At 42.2% G+C, this 25,808-nt stretch overlaps 1 protein-coding gene across 2 annotated transcripts in view; it reads right to left on the bottom strand.

The window, feature by feature from the left end:
* Window positions 1–22,389, bottom strand: part of DZIP1 (DAZ interacting zinc finger protein 1) — a 42,264-nt gene extending 19,875 nt beyond the window's left edge. For both annotated transcript variants that reach the window (XM_074815440.1, XM_074815441.1), the window contains exons 1-11: window positions 21,860–22,389; window positions 16,557–16,625; window positions 15,979–16,482; window positions 12,378–12,462; window positions 10,732–10,856; window positions 7,552–7,713; window positions 6,617–6,754; window positions 6,052–6,114; window positions 4,675–4,815; window positions 2,194–2,242; window positions 827–883 (exon numbers count right to left, since the gene is read on the bottom strand). In XM_074815440.1, coding sequence (XP_074671541.1) covers window positions 827–883; window positions 2,194–2,242; window positions 4,675–4,815; window positions 6,052–6,114; window positions 6,617–6,754; window positions 7,552–7,713; window positions 10,732–10,856; window positions 12,378–12,462; window positions 15,979–16,482; window positions 16,557–16,559 — 1,327 coding nt within the window. In that variant the 5' untranslated portion in view covers window positions 16,560–16,625; window positions 21,860–22,389. The remainder of the gene's footprint in view (window positions 1–826; window positions 884–2,193; window positions 2,243–4,674; window positions 4,816–6,051; window positions 6,115–6,616; window positions 6,755–7,551; window positions 7,714–10,731; window positions 10,857–12,377; window positions 12,463–15,978; window positions 16,483–16,556; window positions 16,626–21,859) is intronic.
* Window positions 22,390–25,808: the final 3,419 nt, after the last annotated feature.

Raw genomic sequence — 25,808 nt, 5'->3', positions numbered from 1 at the left:
TAAAACTAAGAGAAATATAACAAAAATAATTATTTAATTATAATTAAATAATTCAAATTAATAAACGTCTTAAATATTTAAATATTTCACTTGCTCAAAGTTCATTTTTCATTACTTTCCTACTTAAAATGAAAATAAAGAATTAATTGATCACAGAATATTGGTATGGTAACAATACTCTTTATTGCTTTGCCTAGTGAGAAAAAAAAAAGAAAACTATTTTCACAAAGTACAAACCAATGTAAACGGAGGTTCATCCATTCCCCCTACTTCTAAACAATATCACAATGCCACAAGTGAAAATAACTAAATAATGTCTATATGCAATGACAGATATACTCTGGAAGAACATACTCTGGGACAACTGTCTGTTTTGATTATTTCTTCTGTATTTTTCCTCCTTGACATTTGAAGTTACATGAAAAATACAGTATTTCAAGACTTATAAACAAACATCTCCACACATTTCCCTAGACAAATTCTAGTACATGCATATACCTATCTAGCTTATGCATATACCAAACAAGCATATTTTCTATAAGAAAACATAATTTTATTTCCTCAGTTAGTTTAATTTACCTTAAAGTGTTTTAATACTATACACATGCTAGGAAATATTCTCAAATTATTTTGTGTTTCATTTTTTCTTTTCAATAGTGCACCTTTACACGACAGGAATTCTCAATACTGACAGACAGCAAAGCAATTCAAATTTCGCTCTTTTAATATAACTACTCTTACAGCTATGATTTGACAAGCAACACATTTAAGAAGACAGAGTGTTAGATTTGAAAGTATTGGATCTGGACCTATCAAAAAAACTTACCATGCATCACTGGTAGACTTGGTTTAGATTCTTCAAGATGCTCTACAGTAGTGTTCACTAAAATAGCATAAAAATAAAAAATAATGTAAATCTATTATAGTAAATATTAACAGATTTATACAGATTTTTAAATGTAGCAATATTTAATCATATTTGTAAATGACATAATTTCAGGGTTTAATGGGGAAAAAATTAAATAATCATTTACAAAGTAAAAAATGGTCCTTCACAACATAAAAGTATGTCTCTATATATGCTTAACATTTTTAATACTTCTAGAATCAGGAAAAGAAACTAGTAACTAAATCATCACTGAGCTGGAATGTGATCATCTCTTTGGCCACATCTGTATGCTGTCCCTTTGCGTCCCAGGGAAGAAGCCTTGGCCGAAAGCTACTTAGTCTAGTCTGATTGAGGCTTGTATTCCCCAAAGAGGATCTGCTGCATCCACACTCCATCTCAATTAGTGCAAACCTTATCTATATCGTGTATAGAGTGTAGCCTTGGAGTGAATTATCACTTCAATTCTACATTCCTCACATCAGCTTGGGGCCTAGGAGCAAATTCGCTTGTGTGCCACGGTCTCATACTTGTCTGTGCTTCAGTGTGGCTGAACATGCCCAGCTCCAGCCATACAGCCACACTATTACTATGCTCTCCTCAAACTAACCTACTCCCTGCTGTTAGATTCAGCTCAAGCCAATGTCTTGCTAATAGAGCAAGATGGTTTCCAAACTGGGATTAAAATTAATTCAGCTGTCATCATCTATTGCAATAAATCTATTTCAAGTCACTGCAACTGCAGCATCAAATATACGGGTGTTTGTGGTTGCAGGACTGCATCCTAGAACACTATTATCAGGTTTAGCTGTTTGTAATGGACTTCAGATGTTAAAGCATTGCACAGACAAAAACATCAGAATTCTTAAAATTCTTTGAACATCTGTATCTTAACTGACAAATTCATCAATTTTGTCTACTCTTTCAGTATTTTCCCTTTTGTGAGTTTTGCAGCCCAAGGACAGTCAAGCATGAAAAAAACAATTAAAATTACACTTCATAAAGCAAAGCCAAAAGTTGTTTACATAATATAAAATAGACTTGCTATATGTCACATCTCTTCACTACTCAAGCAATCAACTTTGTACGTTAGAAGTCCTTACAGCTGCAAAACATTATCTTTGCAAATCATAGCATGGAAACAGGTAGGTACCCTGTGAAACACAGATAAATCGTCAGTACTGATTTGATTTCAATATTTAGTTAGCAAAGTTGATGTCTATATTTTTAATGAGTCATAACATTTGTTTCAGCCAGGTTGCTGAAATTAGAAACAAAACTTGGTTTTTCTTACAGTTTGTACTTACCATCATATGGTTTAACGCTCGCAACTGATCTTGTGGACAATTCTTTTATCTAAAAGAGAAAAGAGAGATACACAAATAGCTACAAATGTAAATGATCAATATCTAGAAATTAATGCTTAGTACAAAATACCTAGTTTCAGTACTACTCCATTACAGAAATTACTGTTTGTCATTTGGGGAGAAAAACACTACTTTTGTGGAATTCTATTCTACTGCCTAACATACATTTCATTCATGCTTAATGAATGCTGAAGACTTATTTCTGTTTGTTGTCTTATGTGAATTCATGCTTTGTACACCCCATTATTACAAGCGGTAAAGTGAAATGAGTAGGCTTATGGGCCACTTCAGCACTTACAGTCTCAATACTTTCTGCTTCAGCAATTCATGTTCACCTTTGCAAGTCTAGCTCCACTCCAGGGAAACGCTTAATTACACGTTGATTTTAAATGTACGAACAGTTCTCCTGTCTGCTCTACAGTTTTGTCTATTTGACACCCAAGACATGCACTGAACAAAACTGAGAGCACAAAGGAAACAAGCTGGCTGTAATTTGATCTAAAGAAAACAGGAAACTTGGGACTCCTATATCATTAAAACAATGTCTGCACTCAATTCCCCAAACAGAAGCTAAACCCAAACCATACAGACACACAGTCAATGTCAGCCGGAGCTGGCACAAGATATTGGACCCTGGTCCTCTTTCATTTATCAGTTTGGATACAGCCAGTAGTACCTCAATTCATTGTCCATTCAGTTTGAATTCTACAAAAGTATTAGCTATTTCTCAAGCCCTTCCAATTTCAAGGGATTGAGAATGCAGGTCTTCACAACTTATTCTACAGACACCAAACTAAGATCCCCCCAAACCTATTTTACATCTGTGGTCATACTGTTCTGCTTTAAAAAGGTCACTTTACTGCAAGAAATTGGTCTAGGATTAAGTCCTCTATTGCTCCAGCTATCAAATTTGTAAAGGTGGAGATGTAAAAGCTATTATTTGTCTCTCTAATTCTTTAAGCACTTAAGTATAGGTTTAACATTAATCTCAAGAAAAAAAGTGTAAAATCAGATGTTGATTTGTAAAGAACACATCATCTAATAAAGGAATAGGTTGTAAGGACCACATAATCGTCCCATAGTCTAAACTCCACAACACCCAGATCTCCATCCACCAACCGCCTCAAAAAAATCAATAGTTACGTTTGAACAAAAGCATATTTTTAAGAAAAAACAATTCATTTCTAAACAAGTAATTTCATAGAATCATAGACTATCTCAAGTTGGAAGGGACCACGAGGATCATTGAGTCCAACTCCTGGCTTCTCACAGGACTACCTAAAACTAAACCATATGACTAAGAGCACTGGCCAGATGCTCCCTGAACTCTGCCAGGCTTGGTGCTGTGACCGCTTCCCTGGGGAGCCTGTGCCAGTGACCAACCACCTGCTCAATGAAGAACCTTTTCCTAATGTCCAATCTGAACTTCCCCTGATGCAGCGTCATTCGATTTCCTTGTGTCCTATCACTGGTCACCAGAGGAGACCACCACCTCCCCCCTCACTGCCCCCCTTGAGGAAGTTGTAGACTGAGATGAGGCCACCCCTCAGCAACGAGGTCACCCCTCAGCCTTCTCTTCTCCAAGCTGAACAAACCAAGTGCCCTCAGCCACTTCTCCTAAGTCTTTCCCTTGAGGGCTTTCATCATCTCAGTCACCCTCCTCCGGACACACTCTAATAGTTTGATATCCTCCTATTGAGGTGCCTAAAACTGCACACAGTACTGAAGGTGGGGCCACACCAGTGCGGTGTAGAGTGGGACAATCACCTCCCTCGACTGGTCAGGGATGCTGCGCTTGATGCACCCCAGGACACAGTTGGTCCTTTTGGCTGCCAGGGCACAATGTTGACTCACATTCAACTTGCCATCAACCCAGACCCCCAGATCTTTTTCTGCAGGGCTGCTCTCCAGCCTCTCGTCCCCCAGTTTGTACGAGCGGTCAGGACTACCCTGTCGCAGGTGGAGAATCTGGCACTTGCTCTTGTTAAATTTCATACAGTAATTAATTATTCTCACAGTGATAAATATGATACTTTATTTTTAATGTGAGAATTCACGTACTTTCAGATTTCAAACACTAAATCTCATTATGATTATTCTGTGGCAGATTAAATCCTCTTCACCATCAGAAATTTTTCATCTGTAGAGGTCTTTGGTGACTGTGACCTAGTAATCTTTTAACTTTGTGTTGAACTTATTAAAAATATTTGGTTTATTAAGCCTTTCCTTTTAAATTGTGTTTTAATTCCTGGTTTACATTCCCATATCTCTTTTCCAGATGGATTTTTATTTATCAACATAATTTCCAAAGTGTAACCAAAATACTACAGCAATACTATTACAAATTGGGAATATTAAATATGCAGCCAGAGATGTATCAAAGACCAAATGTTAGTACATAGAGTGCTTCACAAAACAGACCTGCTTCTTCTGAGTAATAATCAGATCATTCTGTTCCTGAAGCCTCTGCCCCAATTCTTCTATCCTCCTCTTGTAAAAGGTGTTATTTTTATTCAGGTCTTCTCTCACTGATGACTTAAGCTTCTCAATCTGTGACAGTAGCTAGAAAGCAATCAGAAGAAAAGTAACTTCATGTTAATATTACATAGAATATTTTAACGCTATAAAGTTTAAACAAGCAAGTGTCACGCTTAAATATTTTTAATATTTTTTTCAGCAAAAACTTAATGTCTCTTGTGATTTCATTGGGACTTGCATATATTACAAAACAGTTGTCTGGATCACTTTTTATTTACACAAGGAAGACTACCTAAATCTCAATACAAGGAAAGGGACATACAAACACATTGCTGAGATTGCCTAAAAATAAGATTGCAGGAAAAAGCATACAACCAAATAAAAATGTTTTGGTTATAAATGGTGTCAAATAACAATATTTTAAGGAGATGTGAATTTGCATGATAAACCTAATATATTAGTTCTGAATGTAGAAGAAAGAGACAGTATTTTAGGTGCACCATCCCAAAAGTAATACTTACGTTACTCCTCCCTTATTCTATTCTTGCATTGTATGTGGGTGTATCATTAACTACATCCTTTTTGGGGAATGTTCCATGGTTCCTCCCCACTGCTTTCTTGCCAGAGGAGGAGAAGCATTGGTCAGACCACTATGATCTGCTCAGTTCTTACATGGTCACGCAGATGAAAGGAAAATGAAAGGAAAAGAAGCAAGAGAAACAAAGCAGGAAAGAGATTAAAAAGAAATGCAGACATAAAAAAAATCTGAGGAACAAAGCTTTGTACAGTAAAATATATAAACTGATGCAAAATAAAATGCCATGGTGTTTTTTTCCTGGAAAAGCTGAACAGATTCTGCATTAGAAAGCTACAACAGAAAAAGCAGCAGAGAAGTGATAGAAAAAGAGAAAAAAAAGATTGAGACATATGCCATAGATCCATGGTAGCAGAAGGTACAGGGTAGATGAAAACTACATGTTTGCAAGTTATATCTCAACTGTCCAGTCTATCCACAAAACACAAAAAACACTGTATAATACAGTGTTCACAATTAGTTGTAAGCTCTTCAAAAGAAAGATACAGTTTCAGGTGTATGTCAGATTCTTAAATGATAAATTCAGTTTCAACCCTGGACTTAACGGAACCCTAGTATAACAGTAATACAGAGGCAGTAAATACATCTAAGAGGACACACTCTTATAAACTCTTGATATCTAGACTTTCTAATCCGACAGATTATTATAGCATAGCAAAAATGACTGAAAGGGTAAGAAAATTAAAACTCTCCTTTTAGTTTAAGTGGTTTGCTGTGCCACTTACCAGGGACTTTTCTGTCTCGTGGTCATGATGAAGGGCTTGTATTCTAGATGTCCACTTACTTTCCTGCATAGAGGAAATCAATATTAATTCCTGTTAATAACACATTACCATTTAGTTCAATATACACAGCTTTATTTCTTGTTGGTAACACATTACCACTTCCTTGTCAGCCACAGGATGACAAATCCTGTCAGAAAGTTTCTCTTTTTTTCATATTGCAAAATGGAAAATTCCAGTTCTTCCATAAGTAACCTCACAGATAAGCAGACATAAATGGTTTATCAGAGCCTTTTGGAATTGAACTGCAACCATACTTGGTAAAGCTAGATATATTTAATAATAAAGAATATCAATAAATAAATAACTGTTTATAAAGGATAAGGGAAATAATTCCTTGATTTCCATTACAGACATTGTACTAAATAGTAGTAAATCTTTAAAGACAGCTATTCTAGACAGTGAGAGGGATGAGACTTTTACTTACAGATTTAAAATCAGATATAAAAAAAAAGTGAAAAGAACACAAGTAGCCTGTCAAAAGCAATACATTAAAAGTTACATGTACCTGTTTTTCAAGAAGTTTAACCACATTGTGATAATCCTGAGGACTCTGAGGTTTCTCTTCTGTAAATTCTTGGCTGTCCTTCAGCGTCCCTAAATTGGATTTTTGTTGCATATTGGACTTTTGTAATTCTAACAGTTGCTAAAAGGAGGGGGGAAAAAATGAAGACCTGAATATGTATACAGATTTTGTTTTCTAAAACTGTCATTTAATACAAAATTTATTTTAAACATAACTACACACAGACTGCATCAGACACTTCTCACATTTCTCATGAGTTCAGCATTTATCAAATTTCCTGTAATAATTAATATATACATCTAACATAAATATACCTTGCAAACATACACAGGAACTAGCAGCTACAAAATATAAGCTGCTCTGGTAATACTGTATATATTTGTTTTCTGACCCACCTACACTTTTACAATTCTCTTTCTAGTCAAAACTCCGGAAAGCATTTCCAGAGCATCTATTGAAAATACATGCAGTTCCTCTGTCAGGACTATAATGCAGAGGTTAGTCCCCTCCATGTCAGTTACAAGAATATTAATATCAGGACTATAATGCAGAGGTTAGTCCCCTCCATGCCAGTTAGAAGAATATTAATATAATGGATGCCTAACAGACAGCAACAGGAACAATATCTACCAATCTATAAACAGGCACTCAAAGGTGAGGAGTAAGAAAAAACTAACTTAGCTGCTGAAAGCATAATACATTCATCCAAAACAACGCTATTTAAAGAAGAACTGAAATTATGTTAATAAAGTACCAGTATACAAAGATACGATTATGGCTATCATTCAACCATTATTTTTAAAGTTTTCTAAGAAGACCTCTAAGATGACTACATTACATTTCAAATATGTGAAGTTCACTACCATCTACTATAAGGGATTCCTGCCTTAATATGTTGGAAAATTTAAACCACTTACATTTTCTAATGTTGAATTTCTTGAAGATAACTCCTTAAGCTCTTTCATAAACATCTCTTTCACTTTTTCTATTTCATCAGCCAATTTCTCTTTTTCCTCCTCTTTCCATTTATGAAATGATTGCAGAATTTCTTCTTCTTTTGATTTTTGCTGTTCACATTCCTGAAATTATTTTAAAAACATTATTTGTTATTTTCCCCACATTCAATACTAATTCAAGCACCCAAACTATGTGTGGAAAGCAGTCACTTTAGATGGGCAACATTATGACATCAAAAAACATGAAAAAACACCAGTTTCTGAAGAATTCTGGGGTAGAAACTATATATTTTGCTAGCAAAACAAGTACACTTCAAGAAGTTTTGGTAGTTCATTATTTTTCATTGAATAACACATGAATGATCTTACCTGGTCATATCAAAGATCCACCTAGTTCAGCATTCTGTTTCTCACAGAGGCCGTAAGTGGATCAGTGGAAAAGGATAATACCAGGGCAAGCAAACAGGTCCGTTCTCCTTAACAGTCTCCAAGCTGCCAGCTGTTTTCAGCCCAGAGGACTTCCTCAGCTTGATACAGTTTTGTAAACTTAGTAACCTTTGATACATTTCTCATATACTTTTGGAGTCCTCCCTTGTGGCTGTATCAGCTTTTACCAAAGGCAACACCTTTTGCCAACGAGCTCCATGGGTCTACTACAAGTTGTATGAAGAGCAGAGTACTTTTTTTTGGTTTGAATCTATCTCCTGCTGGGTTCATTTGGTGGAGGCTAGGTCCTGAACTGGAAAAGAGAGTGAATGATGGATACCTATTCACTCTGTAACTCATGACTTCGCAGACATCAGTATCTCAGCCTTCATCCCCACTAAGCTGTTGCCTCTTTTTCAGACTGACAACTCTTAGCATGCTCAGTCATTCTAAATACAGACTGATCATCCTTGTAGCCCATCTCCATAACTTTTATAACTCTATCATATCCTTTTTAAGATGAAGGGACTAGACCTACACACAGTACTGAGGCTGTGGCTTGCACGGTGATTTTTCAGAATAAATTGTAGCATCTGATTTTCTTTGCTGGCTGCTACCAACCACTGGGCTGACATTTCCCCGGAACTATGTATCACAACCTTAAGATCTTGCCTTTCAGTAATAACACTCTGCTCAGAACCCATCACTTTGTAGACGAAGTTAGAATTATTTTTTCCCTTTATCTGTTGAATTACTTTTACCAGTCTATTACCTAGTCACTTATTTTTGTATAGTCCTCAACTTGTTCAAAGTTCTGCATTTCACTGTCCAGAATATACACACTTTTTTAGTTAACCCCTACATCTTTCCATCACAGCATTCTGTGACTAACTATAACAAGCAACCATTGTACACTTATGAAGAACAGGATCTTCTGTACCCTTTCACCTCAAAGGATTGGAAGGGACCAAGAATTGGAAGCATGACAATTTTTATCCAAGTTCCCTCTAGCAGTGGTTCTCCTAAAAAAAAAACAAAAACCAAAAAACAAAACACAGGGGAAAGATCCCCTGCTCTTTCAATCAAAAGACAACAACATCATGATACCTGAATTGACAGTGGATGTCAGTCATGGCAGACAAACTGCAGCCAGTCACACTTCACATTTCTATCTTCCCTGACATCCCAGAAAAACACAGAAGCTTTGAAAGCTTCTTGTTGTGTAACACTGCAAGCTGTAGCTTCAGGACATTTCAGGCAGTCCCCTTGTACTTAGGAGTCCCAGCTAAGACAAGTGACTTCAAAATGGGCCCCTAAGGCACCAAAAAAATCTACACTGCACTGTTATGAATACTTGAAGTTCCATCTCATAAGAAAAACAATGCTTCAGGGGCAGGAGAAATATGTTTAGATACACCTCTCAAAACTGAGGCACAGAATGAACGAGTAGAATACGTAGGAGATGTCCACACAGGGCCAAGGCTCATTATTCTGCCTCTGCTTGCACTCCTAGGTGAAACGCTACCCACACTCTGCATTTGGTCATCCAGTTACTTTTGAAAATGGAAAAAAACCAAGAAGCTGAAGGGTCCTGGGAGAAGGGGAACAGGAAGACTGAAGAAAGGAGAGTCTGAAGCTGTGTTCAGGAAAAGAAACACCGCATGTTTTACAGAAGACCAGCTTTTGCTCTGAAAACAGGAAGAAAATAATTAATGATAGTGATGTTTGGTTGATTCCCTTTAAATTAAAAATGTAGTCTTCCTTTCCAGACTTAATGGTTTATGCTTGAAGGTCCTCAAAATCCACTAAGAAGTTCTGAATATTGGGCGATCTATTAAGACAAGGTTCTCACAGGTTATGTTAACAGCCACAAAACCCTGCTTTTGAATGTGATACAGGGCAAACTGCAATACCAAGATCAATATCTAAGTGAATCATTAGAAGTATCTTGTCTCTTATGCCAAGAATTTGCTCCTTAGTGAATCACAAAGCCCTCCCCTCCCCCAATTATCAAGCTTTAACAGACCAGAAACAAGTAACTTAAAGACTTTTTCTCTCTTTAGGAGCTAGTAAGCACTACCACCAGGCTCAGTATCATCCTAAATAAAGCCTTGCATGTGAGTACAAGCAGATAACTACAGCTTTTAAATCGTTCTGGTTTAAACTCTTTTATTTACACAGCAGTAGCTAAGATTACTTTCTGCTTTGGCTCTCTGGTCAACCAAATTCTAAGCATTTAAAGACCAACATGTGAGGTCTAGATTGCTTCGTTTCTTCTCAATCTTTCTTCCTTGACTGCTTTCTTCAAGCAAAGAATAAATCTTACTCAGTTTATAAAGTCACATATAAAATCAGTCATATGTAAGAAATGTTTAATCATCACAAAATATCATAATATTAAAAATAGCTTATATTTCACCACAGCAAGGCAGTTTTATCTGCTTCAGTATAGGCCACACTTATCTTATGAACTGGCAAGTGCTAATAAAAGTGTTGTCTTAAGTAGTCATTTAAAGTATGTCTAAAACAAAAGTAAGCAGAAAGCAGATGTTCAAAATTATGGGGAGGGCGAGGGGGAAGATATGCTCTAATGCCCAAGCACCATTGCTGCCAGGCATGCAAGCTGTAGATACATTTTTGTTCTGTTCCAGTTACAAAATGAGAGAACAAAGTACTAATTCTTTTGAGAGGTTCATATTATTTAGTACATATTACCTTAGAAAACCTGATCATGTTAGCCTGTTGTTCAGCCTCTAACTGGGACTTGGTGAGCTGCAACTGCTCCTTCAGTTTATCAATCTCATCCTGCAATTTGTCTGTGTTTGCTTTCCTCTTCTGTTCTGTTTGAAAGAAACACAGATTTTCAAAATGTTTGTTGTAACTTCTGGAAATGTAACACTGCAAATGTGTTTCTATAGCACTTCAGTAACATCTTTATGAAGTGTGACTCTCATAGACCATTTCCCCTCCCACTACCATGATTCTCCAAAGATCCTAACATTATCCTCACCGTGGACTGCTAACATTATCCTCAAAGACTGAAAAATACCAATATTACTGACATGTGAAATAGTTTATGAAATGTTTACAAGAAAAAGTATTATACTATCTAATTTCAAAGTTATCTAAGCAACACAGGCTCAAAAAAAGGATGTATGAAGGAAGAAGTGAACCGCAATTATCAATTCTGTTTGGTTTAATTTATTCTAAATAACTTTGGTAAGGAAGCCATTTGGAATACAACTCATTATTTATCTGGAATGAGTCAGAGGGAATGTCACTGTAATAAAACATGCTAAAATATGCAAAAATTATAACAATCTTTAATCTTGAAACATTTTATCATTTTACCAAGGATTTACTAGCCCATCTGGGAATCTGAGCCCAATGCAGATATTATTTCAGAAATAATTCCATGGAATACTTCCCACATACAGCCATTTCAGACTAATTCTTTATATGATAATTAGTTCAACTGATTGTGCAGCATCTTCCACTACTGTTTTCATCAAGTGTAAAGTGCACAAGTTTCTTTCTTCTTCCAATATATTAATGCTTCCTCAGATGCTTACTCAGACCTCTCTCACTGTTTCTGCTGTTTTATTTGTCCGACAAGCTGCAGTTCAGACCTCACTAGATTCTTCCCACTCTTTCTCCTCCCAAATGCTCTTCTTTCCTAACTCATTTCTAGTCACCCTTTAATCATTTCTAATCATTCTAATTGTCAGTTCTTGTTAGTCCTTAGCAATAAATTATAAGCATGCAGCTTAACAGGAAGGAGAGAATTTAGAGATGAATGAAACAAACTTTGAGATCAATGTTTTTCAAACTAAACATTTTTCAATGAAGAGAGACAGAAGTATATAAATTAGTGGTACAGCAACCAAGATTATCATAGATACATGACTTTAGATTATTCTTGACAGTTTCTTTTTCTCACTCAGTTTAGTTCAGGAGAGCCTGACCCTATTCAAACTGATTTCAGGAGAGTTGGGTTATTTCTGTACTGATAATTCACATATATTCACAAAATTTATTTTCCTTAGGACAACTTGTTCGTTTTACTCACACCTCTGCTGCTGACTAAAGCATTTGGTGGAAACGTTAGTTTGAAAAGCTACCGTAAATATGGCATGCAATTCTTTGTTAATTATTTTCCAGAGACTCAAACATATGTCACCCAAAACATTTTGTCAGTCAGTGTTCCCTGCATTCACACAAATTGGTATCTGCCACCTAAAAGTGGAACGTGAAAATCATTCTTCCCAGTTACACAAAAGCATGGACTGCATATCCTCACTGTATTTACACTTTTCTAAACTATTTATCTTAATTTTTTTTGATAACATTAAAGTACATACCAATCTGAGATTCTTCCGGATGACGCCTTTGCATGTGACTTTGTAAAAAGGAATAGTTCATAAAAGCCTTTTCACAAAACTGACACTACAAAAAACAGATAAAAACATTTTAGTTATTACTAGTAACATCTGTCTGGTAAGTATAGCAGTTAAGATTACTACATTTTGTCCAAAAACAGGTAACTGTAATAAAATTCCATTTCACAAGAATAATGACTAAAATTCTCACGGTGCCAAATTTCTGTAAAGTTATTAATATATTTGTGGTATTTAATGTCTCTCAGTGATGCTTATGGGCAAGAATTGCACTGTACTAGCACTGTACAAACTCTGCACAAAAGACTCTGACCAAGTAAGCTTAAATTCAGATATAAGCCACAGATAAGAGGTTAATATAGGTAGGTAGAGAAGTATAAGGAAAAAGTAAGACAACACTATTCAGCAAAATACACACTGACTTCAGCCAACTAGGAGCTCTGGTATTCTTAAGACTCTTGTATCACAGCAGAAGAGACTGTGATACCACACATACAGTCAGAAAAAAAACAATAAAGATGGGTTTGAGTATACATAAGGGAGTTGTAAGATGACAATACTAGAAGGACCATAGATATGTAAAAAGATCAGACATTTCAACCAAAATCAGGTAACAATACACATTTTGCAAGAAAAGGTACATGTGTATATGTATTAGCATGCTACCTAGCATCCTTCTGATGTATAAAACTCTTTAAATTACTGGACCTATAATTTATTTTTTTTTTTTAATTTGAATTTTAAGTTATATTTTAAGTCAAATTTGGATCCTACCCATTTTAAAATATTTTTTTTGTTCACCTTCAAAGTACATTCCACTAGTGCTCATATCTTAAAAACAGATGGGTTGTACAAGGACAGAAGCTACATCTACAGATTTTGCAACATACTGGTAAGACTATGAATCAGATCCTCTAATCGCTTTAGGTAGGGTTGCTCGTTACCTCTTTCTCATACCTTTTTTACAAATAAATGTATTTTAACAAACCACTAAAAGTCAGCTGAGTCCTTTTTCCTTATTAGGTGATATGACTGTAAGAGACTGACTTAACAGATTCAAGATCTTGTTGCCATAATCAAACTTCCAGAGTTCATCTAATATTTAAAATACTGCCATTGATAGTCAGGTATCCTGTTAAACACATCTTTCAGCAAACACTAAAGCCATGAATTATTAAGACAAATTTTGTTGGACAAATGCAAAAAAGTGCTAACATAAAACCAAAGTAAAGAGATATAGTATGACAGCAAAGCACTACTGCCAACCAAGAGGGAGCTTACAGTGTAACAGATTGCACATGATTTATGGAATGAAATTGGCTGTGAAATAATGTTATCCATTCAAGCACAAATTTCACGTCAGTTTGACTTGCTGGTAGTGAAAGAAATCTCTTACTGCAGGAGACAGTATTAACACAGGGAATATTTAGGTTTTGAATTATGTAACATTATTCTTGCAACTACTGTTCACAGTGTTGGTCACAAGTGTCCTTTGTGCCTACATATTGCACAAGAATATTAGATTTGTGAACAAAGTATCAAAAAAGTGAAAAATTATTATTTAAAATTAAATTCGTATTATTCATATGAAGGTATTGACCAACAAGTCCGAAATTTATGACCTGTAGGTACCAGTACCATTTTATAGTACTATTTCATGGTTAAATTTACCCTGGTGGTTGGACTGAAGGCATTAAATCTGATTCCAAAACATGGTTACATTAGATACAAAGTGCACCTCCACTAAAAAAGGCAAGTACCTATTTACAGGCTTGTTTGCAAAACAGCCAAGAATTTGAGGAGATGGAATCTGAACTACCCTCTCAGGAACACCAGTAAAACCCCTGTTATCTGGCACTGCAGATCAGCCAAGATCATGGCACAGATAAGTAACACACAGTTACTGTTTACTGATTACACTGTTGCCCTGCATTTACAAACCCTAGAAAGAGTTTCTCTCTGAATCCTGAAAACACAGTAGGAACTGCAGGAACTGTTCAATGTCACTCCCTGAATTCACTTTCCCCACCTAAATAACTTCTAGAGACAAGAATTTACTAACAGAGAGGAAAAAAAGAGGGACAGCAGATGTTCGCTTTATATGAAATTAAATTAAAAATGGGAAATAGCTTTCCATCTCTGCTTTATTGTAAATGCCACTGAACAGAAGATTAGTGATAAGCCAAGTTCACTACCATGTTTTTCAGCTTACAACTGAGGCAGTTGTATTCTACAAATATTTCAGGAAAACTGGGTAATATTTAGCTGGCAACCATAGCATGAGAATTATTTAAGTTTACACATAAAATGATGCATGTGATCAGTTTTCTCTTGCAACACAGGACACACAAACTGCTCTGTAAGTTGCATAAAGGCTTTTTAAAATGATAGCATGTCAGCAGCTTGTCTTTAAGGCTAACAGTGTAACGCATAGGGGCAAGGTTCCCATTAACCTATACCTAACATATGTATAGCTTAACTTTTGGGGTATAAGGTATCTTTTCCCTTACAGAAACACTTGAACCAACTTAGCTGATGTCTTAAAAAATTAAACTTTGCTTAACTACTGAAATTGGTATCATACTGTGGGATAAGATTTGTACTACTGTAAGAAAACTTGCATTTGTTCTATACTGCAACTGTACCATGATTAAGGAGAATTTCAACAATCAGGACAGTAGTATCCCAAGAATTAAAAAAAAAAAAAAAAGAAGAAAACTACAACTTTAAATGTATAGACACAAAGAGCTAGCCTGAAATCATGTCAAGTCTGTTTTCAGTGTACTCTCTAGACTTCAGAATACATCTGAAGCTGCAATTTGCACTCCTGAAACTTGCTGGAAAATGCTGAAGCTGAAAAATATTTAAATCAAACTATTACACCCAGAACACAAAAACTCCTCCCAAAAAAACTCAGTGCCATGACACAGAGAGTCAGAACAGCAATGTGCTAAGGCTCTTAGAGAAGACCCTTAAGGAACAGATTGTTGAGGAGTTAGGGATGAGCTACCCCACTGGGGCTCTCTACTGTCATGCCTGAGTCACTTCTGAGACACACATACAAGCAGAAACTTTGTGCCTGGACAATGTTACTGCAGGAAAGTGACAAGTCACAGACAGACAGGTTACTGATTAGCACCAGTTCCGATGTACTTGCCCTGTGTGTTTTCTAACCATGTAGCTGACAGACAAGGAAAGAGAGCAACAAAAAGTAGCAACACGTTTACCACAGGTTTTGTATGTGTGTGTACCTGACACTTCAGATGCGTCAAAAGTGAATCCAAGAATAAAGAGCACTTGTTAGTTAAAAGAGGGTTTGTTAAAGGCGACGTAGCACTCTCCCAAATGTCTGCAACACCGGCCAAATGTCTGTGGAACATGGATGGGAAGTGAAGCACCTGCGAGCAATGCATTCCCTTTTTGTAAGGTCCCTGCAGCTCCATCCAGCCTTTCACCCAGCAAGCGACTGCACCCCAGCAGCATGGGGCTGCCCTGCCGCCCGTCCCCGGTGAGCTCAGAGCAGGCAAGGTGCGGGTGACCGGGCCGCCAGGACCTCTCGTCTCACCTGGTGGTAGCTGGCTCGGGCCTCCAGCATCATCTGCTGGGTACTGATCATCTTCTTCCTCCGCCGGCACTCCTCCTTGAGCCCCTTGATCTCCTGCGAGCGCTGGGTCACCTCCTTGCCCAGCTGGTCACGCTGGGCCTGGGCCGCTCGCAGGGCCTCCTCCAGGCTGCCGAGCTGGGCGCTGAGGTACTCCTGGGAGTGCAGCAGGTACTCGGTGCAGAGCTGGGCCAGGCGCAGCAGCTTGAGCAGCAGCGGGTCGGCGGGGCCCTGGCAGTGGGGGCAGCGCTCCCGCTCGGCGCTGCAGAAGGTGACGTGCTCCAGGTGCTCCTGCAGGGCCGCCACGTCCCCCTCCCGCGACAGCCGGCCCACGTCCACGGCGCTCAGCCGCCGCCAGTCCGGGCCCTCATGGCGGCCGCGGAACTGGAAGGCGGGAAACGGCGCCGGCCCCGCGCCGGTCCCGGCTCCCCCCGCCGCCGGCGGGTAGTAGGCGCGCTCGGTGAAGGGCTGCGGGAGAGAGGCACGGCTCAGCCCGGGCCGGGCCGGCACCCGCCCCACCGCCCGCCCTCCCCGGCGCTCACCATGCCCGGGCTCCGGCCCGCGGCTCCGCTCGGCGTCGGCGTCCTCCGCGTCTCTATGGCAGCCTCGGCCTGCGCGGAGGGGAGGCGGCAGTGAGGCCCGGCCGCACCGCCTCCCTCCCTCCCGCCCGCCCCGGGCCCGCCCCGGGCCCGCCCCACCGCCCGGCCCGCCGGCACCACCCCGGGACAGCTGGCGCCACTTCTGTCGCCACTCGGCGCAAATCCCGTCCCCTTCCCCGTCCCGGTACCCTCTTCCTTCAGCACCCCCACACCGCCCGGCAGCGCCGGGCCAATTCGCCCTCTCCCGCGGGTCCCAGCCCCCTCCTGCCTTGGATGCCTCCCGCTTGTACCAGCGCATCCTCTACCACCTTCACACGTTATTCACACCGACAAATATATCCTCGATGACGTAAATGGACCCTTACCAGAGCTACACAGCGTATGTTTTCTCTCTCCACATTCCCTTCACCACCGAAGTGACACCCTACAGACCCATTTCACTCACTGCCATCAACGTGCCTCCTCACCTACGCCCCTGTCCCTCCTCCCTGTTGCTCCTGACTCACAAACCTCTCTCACTCTACCACAACGTTACACTCCTCTACCCCCGTGCTGTTTTATGCCCTTCTCCAGCCTCACCTCCCAGATGTGGTGCCACCTGTCACCTTCCCACCATCAGGATATGGTACATATGCCATTTCTCTGTACACCCGCTTCACCCTGCTGCCACCCTCAGCTGGTAACTCCACGCAATCTCTGCAGCGCAGCTCCATACCCTCGCAGCACCTGCACACCAGCCTCCTGCCAGGCGCTTTCACACACCCTAACACAGTCATACACCCTTCACACACCACCTCCCAATGCTCCCCTCACTCATCACACCAACACGCCTCCGCCTGCTATCACCACACACCAGGTGGCCTCTTACAGCCATGTAACCCAACAACCTCACCACATCCGCCCGTCATTCCCGCCTCACTCTACCCATCCCAAACACTTTATCCCCACGAAGCACCTCATGGCCTGCGTACATCCCCTACTTCACCATTCATACCCAAATACTTTTCTTCAAGGCAACCAACTCCCCGCGTCACCACAATCCCCAGTACTCCCCAGCTTGGTGTGTCCCATTTCCCTGCTCCTGCTCCGTTGTTTCAAACTCTGTCCCCAGGCAGCTGCATCTTTCTCCTCCATCATACAAAATTATCCTACTCCCTCACTCATCCTTACTACTCCTCTCCAAAAACCTGCTCTTCCTGTTACCATTTCTTAATATTTCAGTCCCCTATGCTGCCTCTGCCTTACCACCCTGTTTATACCTACCTTTTCTCAGTCCCTTCTCCACACGCTTCAGTTTCTCATCTTCCTGGTCATTCCTAGATACACACCTCTCCAAGAACATTCACACAATAAATACTTTATCTTACACTCCATTCCATAGGTTCCTCTGCATCATACATCATAGACTCAAAGCAATGTCGTTCTCAAGGGACCTCTGGTGACCATCACCCAGTCCAACTTTCTGCTCAGCACAGGGCTATCACCAACACTAGTTCATATCACCTGTGGCATTTAAGAGGAATGAACAGTCCATGACCTCTCTGGGCAACCTGTTGCACGGCTGTGCTCTCCTCCTGATGAAAACATTTTTCCTCATATCTCACCAAGTATCTACTACCAAGAAAAACATGGTTCTGATATTTTTGCAACTATTCTTCAAGTAACTGTAGGCCACTATTAGAGTGCCCTTTGCCTTCTCTTCACCACACTAAACAGGCCCAGTTCCCTCATCCTCTTCTTGTAGATTATGTGCTGTGCTCCCTCACCAGCTTGTTAGCCCTCCTCTGTACCCTTTCAGCTTCTCCACATCCCTCAGACTCCCCCTTAATATTTTCCTCCATTTACCTTCTGGGAACTTGCAATGAACCTCACCTCTCATCTGCACTTTTAACGCTGCCCTTTCCAATGTAAATAGTAACGTGTCTACCGTTAACCACAACATACATCTACTTCCATGCAAATACCATCAACATTGTTATATGCACTGATACAAGGACCATTTCCCTCACAAATTACAAGCTCTCAGTTTTATGTAGGTTTTTATGTTGGTTGTTGTGCCAAAAAGCTTGTTTGTTTTTCCTACATATATGAATTGACATAACAAAATACACTGGATCTTCCTACAAACCTGGCCTCATTTAATTCCCCTCATATTAGCAGACATAGGTAGACTAGACTAGACTAGACTAGACTAGACTAGACTAGACTAGAATCCGTTGGAAGGGATCTACAACAATCACCTAGTCCAATTGCCACCTCTCTAGAAAGCTGTGATGGTTTAGCCCCTGCCGGGGTCTGAGACCACGTGGCCGCTGCCCCTCCCCCACAAAGGGAGTGAAATACAAAGCCCCGAGACTGAGATAAGGAAAGGTTTAATACAACAGAGCAACAGCAACACAACAAACAATAACAATAAGAATAATAGTGATAACAATGAACAGAGCAAAGTATATACTGATACAGCAAAGAGAGAACCAGCTGCGCCAACCCACGCGATCACCGATTCTTCCCACGCTCACGCCAGGATGTGACGTCAGCATGATATATGAATAACCCGGCTAGAGCTTCCCCCCACTGCTGGGGAAACTTAGCCCTACCCTGGCTAAACCAGGACAGAAGCATGTTCCAGTGTTTGACCACCCTCTTGGTAAAGAAATGTTTCCTAATGTCTAGTCTTAACCTCCCCTGGTGCAACTCTGAACCATTCCCACACGTCACGTCACTGGATAGCAGGGAGAAGAGATCAGCACCTCCCTCTCCATGTTCTCTCCTCAGGAAGCTGCAGAGAGCAATGAGGTCACCCCTCAGTCTCCTTTTCTCCAAACTGGACAACCTCAAAGTCGTTAGCCACTCCCCATAGGACATTCCTTCCGGCCCTTTCACCAGCTTTGTTGCCCTCCTCTGGACGCATTCGAGTACCTTCACATCTTTCTTAAATTTTGGGGCCCAGTACTCCAGGTGAGGCCACACCAATGCTGAGTACACCAGGATAATCGCCTCTCTTGACTGGCTGGTTATGCTCTGTTTGACGCACCCCAGTATATACATCCAACCTATGGTCAGGGCAACCCCTAGGATAGCTCTTCTGTGGTGCCCCCCATGAGCTCTACTCCCCACATGCACGCTGGCTACATTCTGATTCAGCGTCAGGAGGTGAGTGGGCTGCACGTCCCCATTCCTCCGAAAGGAAACCCGGGCACATAGCAGACTCACACTCCAAAAGGATGGACCTCTGACAGGGAGAAATGGGGGTCTGGTACTGAACACCCTCAGCAGAGGTGTCTTCCTCACAGTCAGCACACCCAGCATGCACCCCAAAACCACAACTGTGGGACACACCTCTGCTTCACAGTACAGACCCAAGCATTTCTTCCAGCCCTCAGCTACCAAATCCCTACCCCAGCCAATGTCAGAGAGGCCCAGATCAGTCGCAGGGAAGGTCAGACACCCACTTCAGCAACCCAGGGTTTAACCCTTACCAGCCTCTCCCATTCTTCACACCCACATCTACCCCCACACAACAGGAAAGATGCAGGAGATTCCTTTCTTTTCATACCCACAGAGAATCAGGAGGACTTCTCTGTTGCTTTATCCACATACTGAAAAGTTACACTCTTCTGTCTTCCCCACTTTTGTAAAAAGCTTGAAATCAACTTTGCCAAGAACATATCTAGGCCCAGCACAAGGTTTCATTAACCTACAAGATGAATTCCAATGTATTGGAAATTCAAACAGAGAAGTTAGTAACATGAACACAAGAGAGCCAGCCATCCTGCCTGTTGGCTCGAGCCACCCTGGAAGGCAATCTTCCAAAATACTTGGCACTATAACTTACTTTCTGGACCTTTAACCTTAGGCCTACTGGCCACACTTTACCGCAATGCCTAAGGTTCAGTGCATCTTCCATTCACATTCTTCCATCCCTTGCCATGACATTTTTTTAAATTTTGAAAGATACTGTCTGGTGTTTGTAACATTACAGTCTTCTCCTGCAAGGATGACATTTTTTCCACCTCATTTTCCATGAACAGGGCCTCCAGCAATTGCTACAAAGAAATCTGTTCATTTTTGATATGTATCAAATAGAGATCTGCCTCATTTACCACTGAACTTTGCATCGCTCTGACTCCTTAAGTAGTAAGAAAATATACTGCTAATCTCCGTTAGAGCTATTTCTAATATACTGCAGACTCACTTCCATTTACAGTGTATAAATACACTTTTATTCGTAAGCAGATAGATTTTTAAAAAATGCTCATATATTGACTACTGTCCAAAATGTTCACGCTTCAAACTCCTTAAAACACCTTAAAAACTTGTATTTGGATATTTTTCCTAGTCAAAGGAAATGTTAAGTTGTACATAATGAAATCTATCTCCTAAAGATCTGAGCTTAACACACACTCTATTTGACATAGGAGAAATTTCTTTGCATAGAAAACACATGAATTTTGTAAACTACCAATTTGTGTGTCAAGCAGGAGCCTGAAAAAGCACACATGCAATAAGGGTCTTTAACTCATAGATGCACTGGTTTAATAAAAAACACATGTCATTTAAAGCCAGCAAAGTTAAACCAGACCCATGGATACGCTTATTCTCCTCGACCAACGTATTTAGTCGGGAATATCCAGAGTTTCATGCCGCTCCAACTAAACCTGCTTTAACTGAACGTAAGCTCGCAATGGCACATCATGAAGCTGAGGAGAGGCACAAGCCACCCAGGTACCTCAGTGGAGGCAGAAAGAGTCCGGGCGGGCTGAGACAGCCCTTTTCGATCACTTTTTCCCTTTCTTTCTGTCAGATTTACTCCATCCTTGGAGCTGTGCCCATGCAGAAGTCAGAGCGGGTGGCGGGGGGCGGAGGAGGCCTGCTCCCCCGGACACCCCTTCCCACCGGGGTAGGTGGCCCAGGGGAAAAGCGGCGTTTCACCCCGGCTGTGCCCGCCGGCCAGGCCCGGGTCCGCCGGCCAGGCAGCGGGGCGCTCGGCGGGGCGCCGCGGGAGCCGGCCGAGCAGGGCCGGGCCTGCAGGAGGCCCTCAGCCGGGCTCCATCTCCCCGCCAAAACCTCCGGCTCCGCTCCGGAGAGCAGCCTCTCTCCCCGCTGCCTCCCCGCTCCCTGCCGCCCTCCCCTGAGGAGAGGCCCCGCCGCGCGCTTCCCTCCCCTCACCCTCCTGAGCCCCAACGGCCGCTCGGCCCCGCCGAGGCGGGAGGGGGGGAGATAAGGGGGGGAGCCCCTCCGCTCACCTCAGGCTGCTGCTCCACGCGGCGGCGGGGGTGCGGCCAGGCGCTCGGCGGAGCGGGGCTCCCCGCCGCCCGGCGCGGAGGGGCGGCGGGGGCTGCGGCCGCTCCCCGCTCCCGCCCCGGGAGGTTACTGGTGCGTGCCGCAGAGGGAGGCAGTTCCCCTCCTTCTCCTTCTACTCCTCCTCCTCCTCCTCCTCTTCCTCGTCTCCCCAGTGCCCCTGCGCCTCCCGAGTCGTGGCAGCGCGGCTGTGAGGGGAGCGGCGCGGGGGCCGGGGGCCGAGGCTGGCGCTGCGGGCCGCGGGCGAGGGCTGCCCCGCTGCTCGCCGCCTCTCGGCTCCTGAAAGCTGCCCGGCAGATGGTTATGCCCAGGAGGGATGTCCTTTGTCTTGGTCCTAGCCCAGGAGCGGCGTCCAGAGCGTCTTCGACTACAGCAAACCTTTTTTTTTTTTTTTTTTTAAATATAAGGGAAGTTAAAAGAAGCTTTTCAAACGTTCACTCTTGAAATTAAAGGCACTTATTGCCACGTAGTCACCGAAAACAACGCATTTAAACGGCTCCAGGACCGTACCCGCAGTGCGAGGGGAGTCCCTGCCGCCGCGGGGCGGCAGCGCGCCAGGGCGGGCGGGGGCACCTCGGGAGGCTGCACTGGGGGATGTAACCTCCCACGGCGGGGCGGCTCTCTCATGAGCTCTTTCCTGAAGCGTGCCAAAAGAAAAGGACACCCAATTCCAGTGAGAGGATAAGGCGGGAGTATGCTTTCCTGACGGCATATTACGTGAAGAAATTTGGTTCAATCAAAACGTGCATCATATCATAGAACCACAGAGCCACAGAATGGTTTCGGTTGGAAGGGACCTTGAAGATCATCTAGTTCAAGCCCCCTGCCATGGGCAGGGACACCTTCCAATGGATCAGGTTGCTCAAAGCCCCATCCAACCTGGCCTTGAACACTTCCAGGGAGGTTGCATCCACAACTTCTCTGGGCAACCTGTTCCAGTGTCTCACCACCCTCACAGTAAAGAATTTCTTCCTTATAGCTAATCTAAACCTGCCCTCTTTCAGTTTAAAACTGCTAACCCTCATCCTATCACTACCCTCCCTGATAAAGGGTCCCTCCTCATCTTTCCTGTCGGCCCCCTTTAAGTACTGGAAGGCGCTATAAGGTCTCCCTGGAGCTTTCTCCAGGCTGAACAACCCCAACTCTCTCAGCCTGTCCTCATAGGGGAGGTGCTCCAGCCCCCTGATCATCCTCGTGGCCCTTCACTGGACCCTCTCAAGCAGGTCTATGTCCTTCTTATATTAAGGACCCCAGAGCAGGACACAGTACTCCAGGTGGGGTCTCATGAGAGCACAGGAGAGGGAGAGAATCACCTCTCTCAACCTGCTGGCCACACTTCTTTTGATGCAGCCCAGGCTTTCTGGGCTGCAAGCACACATTGCTGGATCATAGTCAGTTTTCCATCCACTATTACTCCCAAGTGTTTCTCCGCAGGGCTGCTCTCAATCCACTCTTCACCCAGCCTGTATTTGTGTTTGGGATTGCCCTGACCCTTGTGCAGGACCTTGCACTTGGTCTTGTTGAACTTCATGAGTTTTGCATGGTCCCACCTCTCCAGCCTGTCCAGGTCCCTCTGGATGGCACATCCCTTCCCTCCAGGGTGTCGACCACACCACACAATTTGGCATCATCAGTAAATTTGCTGAGGGTGCACTCAATCCCCCTGTCCATGTCTCCAACAAAGACATTAAACAGCACTGGTCCTCTGAGGAACACCACTCATCACTGCTCTCCACTTGGACATCGAGCTGTTGACTGCAATTCTTTGAGTGTGACCATCCAGCCAATTCCTTATCCACAGAGTGGTCCATCTGTCAAATCCTTGTCTCTCCAATTTAGATACAAGGATGCCATGTGGGACAGTGTCAAAAGCTTTGCACAAGTATTGTGCAGGTGGAATCAGGACAACGGCTACAGATTACATGAGATCCTCCTCATTTTCTTTCACTTCCCTGCAAGGTTCCGAATTCTGTTTTCCCAAAACAAATACTGTGCAGTCTTTGTGGCAAGGAGGAAAATTTCAAATAGTATGTATCTAATATAAAATACCCAGAAAATTCAGCAGAGGAGGTGACCATCACACATTTACAACACCTAATCTTCATTGAGGAGTTCCATTTGGGCAGGGAGACACCATTTGTTTTCCAGAGTACATAGGCATTAAGCTCTGGAAAACCTTTTGGCTCTCAACATGCATGCTCAGAGATTTACCAAGATGCCAACTTTCCTTCCTGAACCATGAAATTCTGTTGTGACAGTGTTGATGTGGGCACACCTGCTGAGTACACCAGATCTAAGAAAATAAGTAATCATTTGAATGTTCCATTTTTTAGTGTCCTGTGGGTACCTCATTGTGCTCAGTCACTAATGGGTGTTCAATCCACTGAATCAGGCTAGAAGTAGTCTGCAGGAAAACCTGTAAAATGTGGGTGTCAGATCCTCAGTACTGACTTTTGCTTCTGCAGGTCTGCTCCTGTTGGGCTGCACTAATTGCTAAAGCAGGCATTGCCAGAGGAAGATGGGGATATCAAGGCTTTAGTGTGGAAAACCTTAACTAACACTAGTAATGAAGAGAGGACTTTTAAAACTAGCAGTGTGACAGTCACAGCCTCTTTTGGTCAGGCCCAGAGGCAAATACGCAATAGAAGCTGATGAGCACATTATGTGAACAGTTGGAGCACTCACTTGGAAAGAGAGGTGTGCAAGTGCAGTCCCTTCTGTGCCCAAGAAGTTTTATACCCCATGCCTTAAAACGCCCAGATGGCAACACCACAGGCTGTTCGGTGTGCCTTCTAAGGATCTCTGGTTGAAGCTGTTTTTCGTATCAAAGTAAACACTGACTGGGTGAGAAAATGTTAGAGATTCTCGTCAGTTGATGAGGGGAGTTGGTATGGAGTGTGCAGAAACACTTGGATCTTGGTTGCTTATTCTAGTATCTGTTTAATATAAAATACACAGTCAGCCCTTGGAACAAGAGCTAGAACCAAGTTTTCTATTCTGTGAGGGAGGGCCATTACCCTGTCTGCTAGGCAGAGTCTCATTCTTTCCCTATTACTTCCTTCCAGACCTTGATTAATCTTCAATGACTTGCTACAAGTGGTACAGCCTGACTTGGCAAGAGCGGGCATTATTTAACCCACATTAGTGCCTGGTTCCTCCTTCCTCACCCTATATCGTATAGCTTGGTGACAAAAGTGCTCTCCTAAAACATGCATGGATTTACTAGGAGAGAACCAAGAGCATTTTAGCTTTTCCCTATCAGCATGACTTGACACAGGAGGTTTAGGACAGCCAGCAGTCTGGCTGGAGCAGACAGGCAATTACTGTTCATGCACAAACAGGCAGTGGTGTGCAACCACCATAAATCCAACATGCACCTACATCTGCCTAGAAGGTTTCAGCTGATACCCAGCTGCACAGGTGATGTATCCTCTGAATTGCTGCCTTGAGAGGCAGTTAACTTTCTCTGCTGGCTGCCTCTGAAGTTCAGTAACCATCACATTTAGCAGACGTACTATGAGAACACGTGGGATATGCTCCTCTGGTGAACTAGCTTAAGGGTATGCCCAGCTTGTGCACCCCAAAAAGCACTAAAAAAGACTCTCAGCAGCTCATTTCTTGAATATGGGGTGCTTTGGGTGTTTTCAGACAAGGTAGTATGCTTTTTTTTTTAGGTGCCTCAGAAACAGTGAAATACTAGCTTCTCCACTTAGCTACCAACATTTTTTTACATTACTAGATGATAGCTGAATAGGTGTTTTGGGAAGCTAAAATTTGCACTGACGCACTTTCTAGCATCCTAACTCAAATCCTTTTCTTCCCCTTGCATTGTTTTATTCCCAGCCTTTCACCCAGTGCTTTCACACTTCAAATTTTTATGTTTTTCCTATTCTA

This window comes from Strix aluco, chromosome 2 (assembly GCF_031877795.1).
Source record: "Strix aluco isolate bStrAlu1 chromosome 2, bStrAlu1.hap1, whole genome shotgun sequence".
Classification (NCBI taxonomy): domain Eukaryota; kingdom Metazoa; phylum Chordata; class Aves; order Strigiformes; family Strigidae; genus Strix; species Strix aluco.
This window is presented reverse-complemented; position numbering and strand designations above follow the sequence as displayed.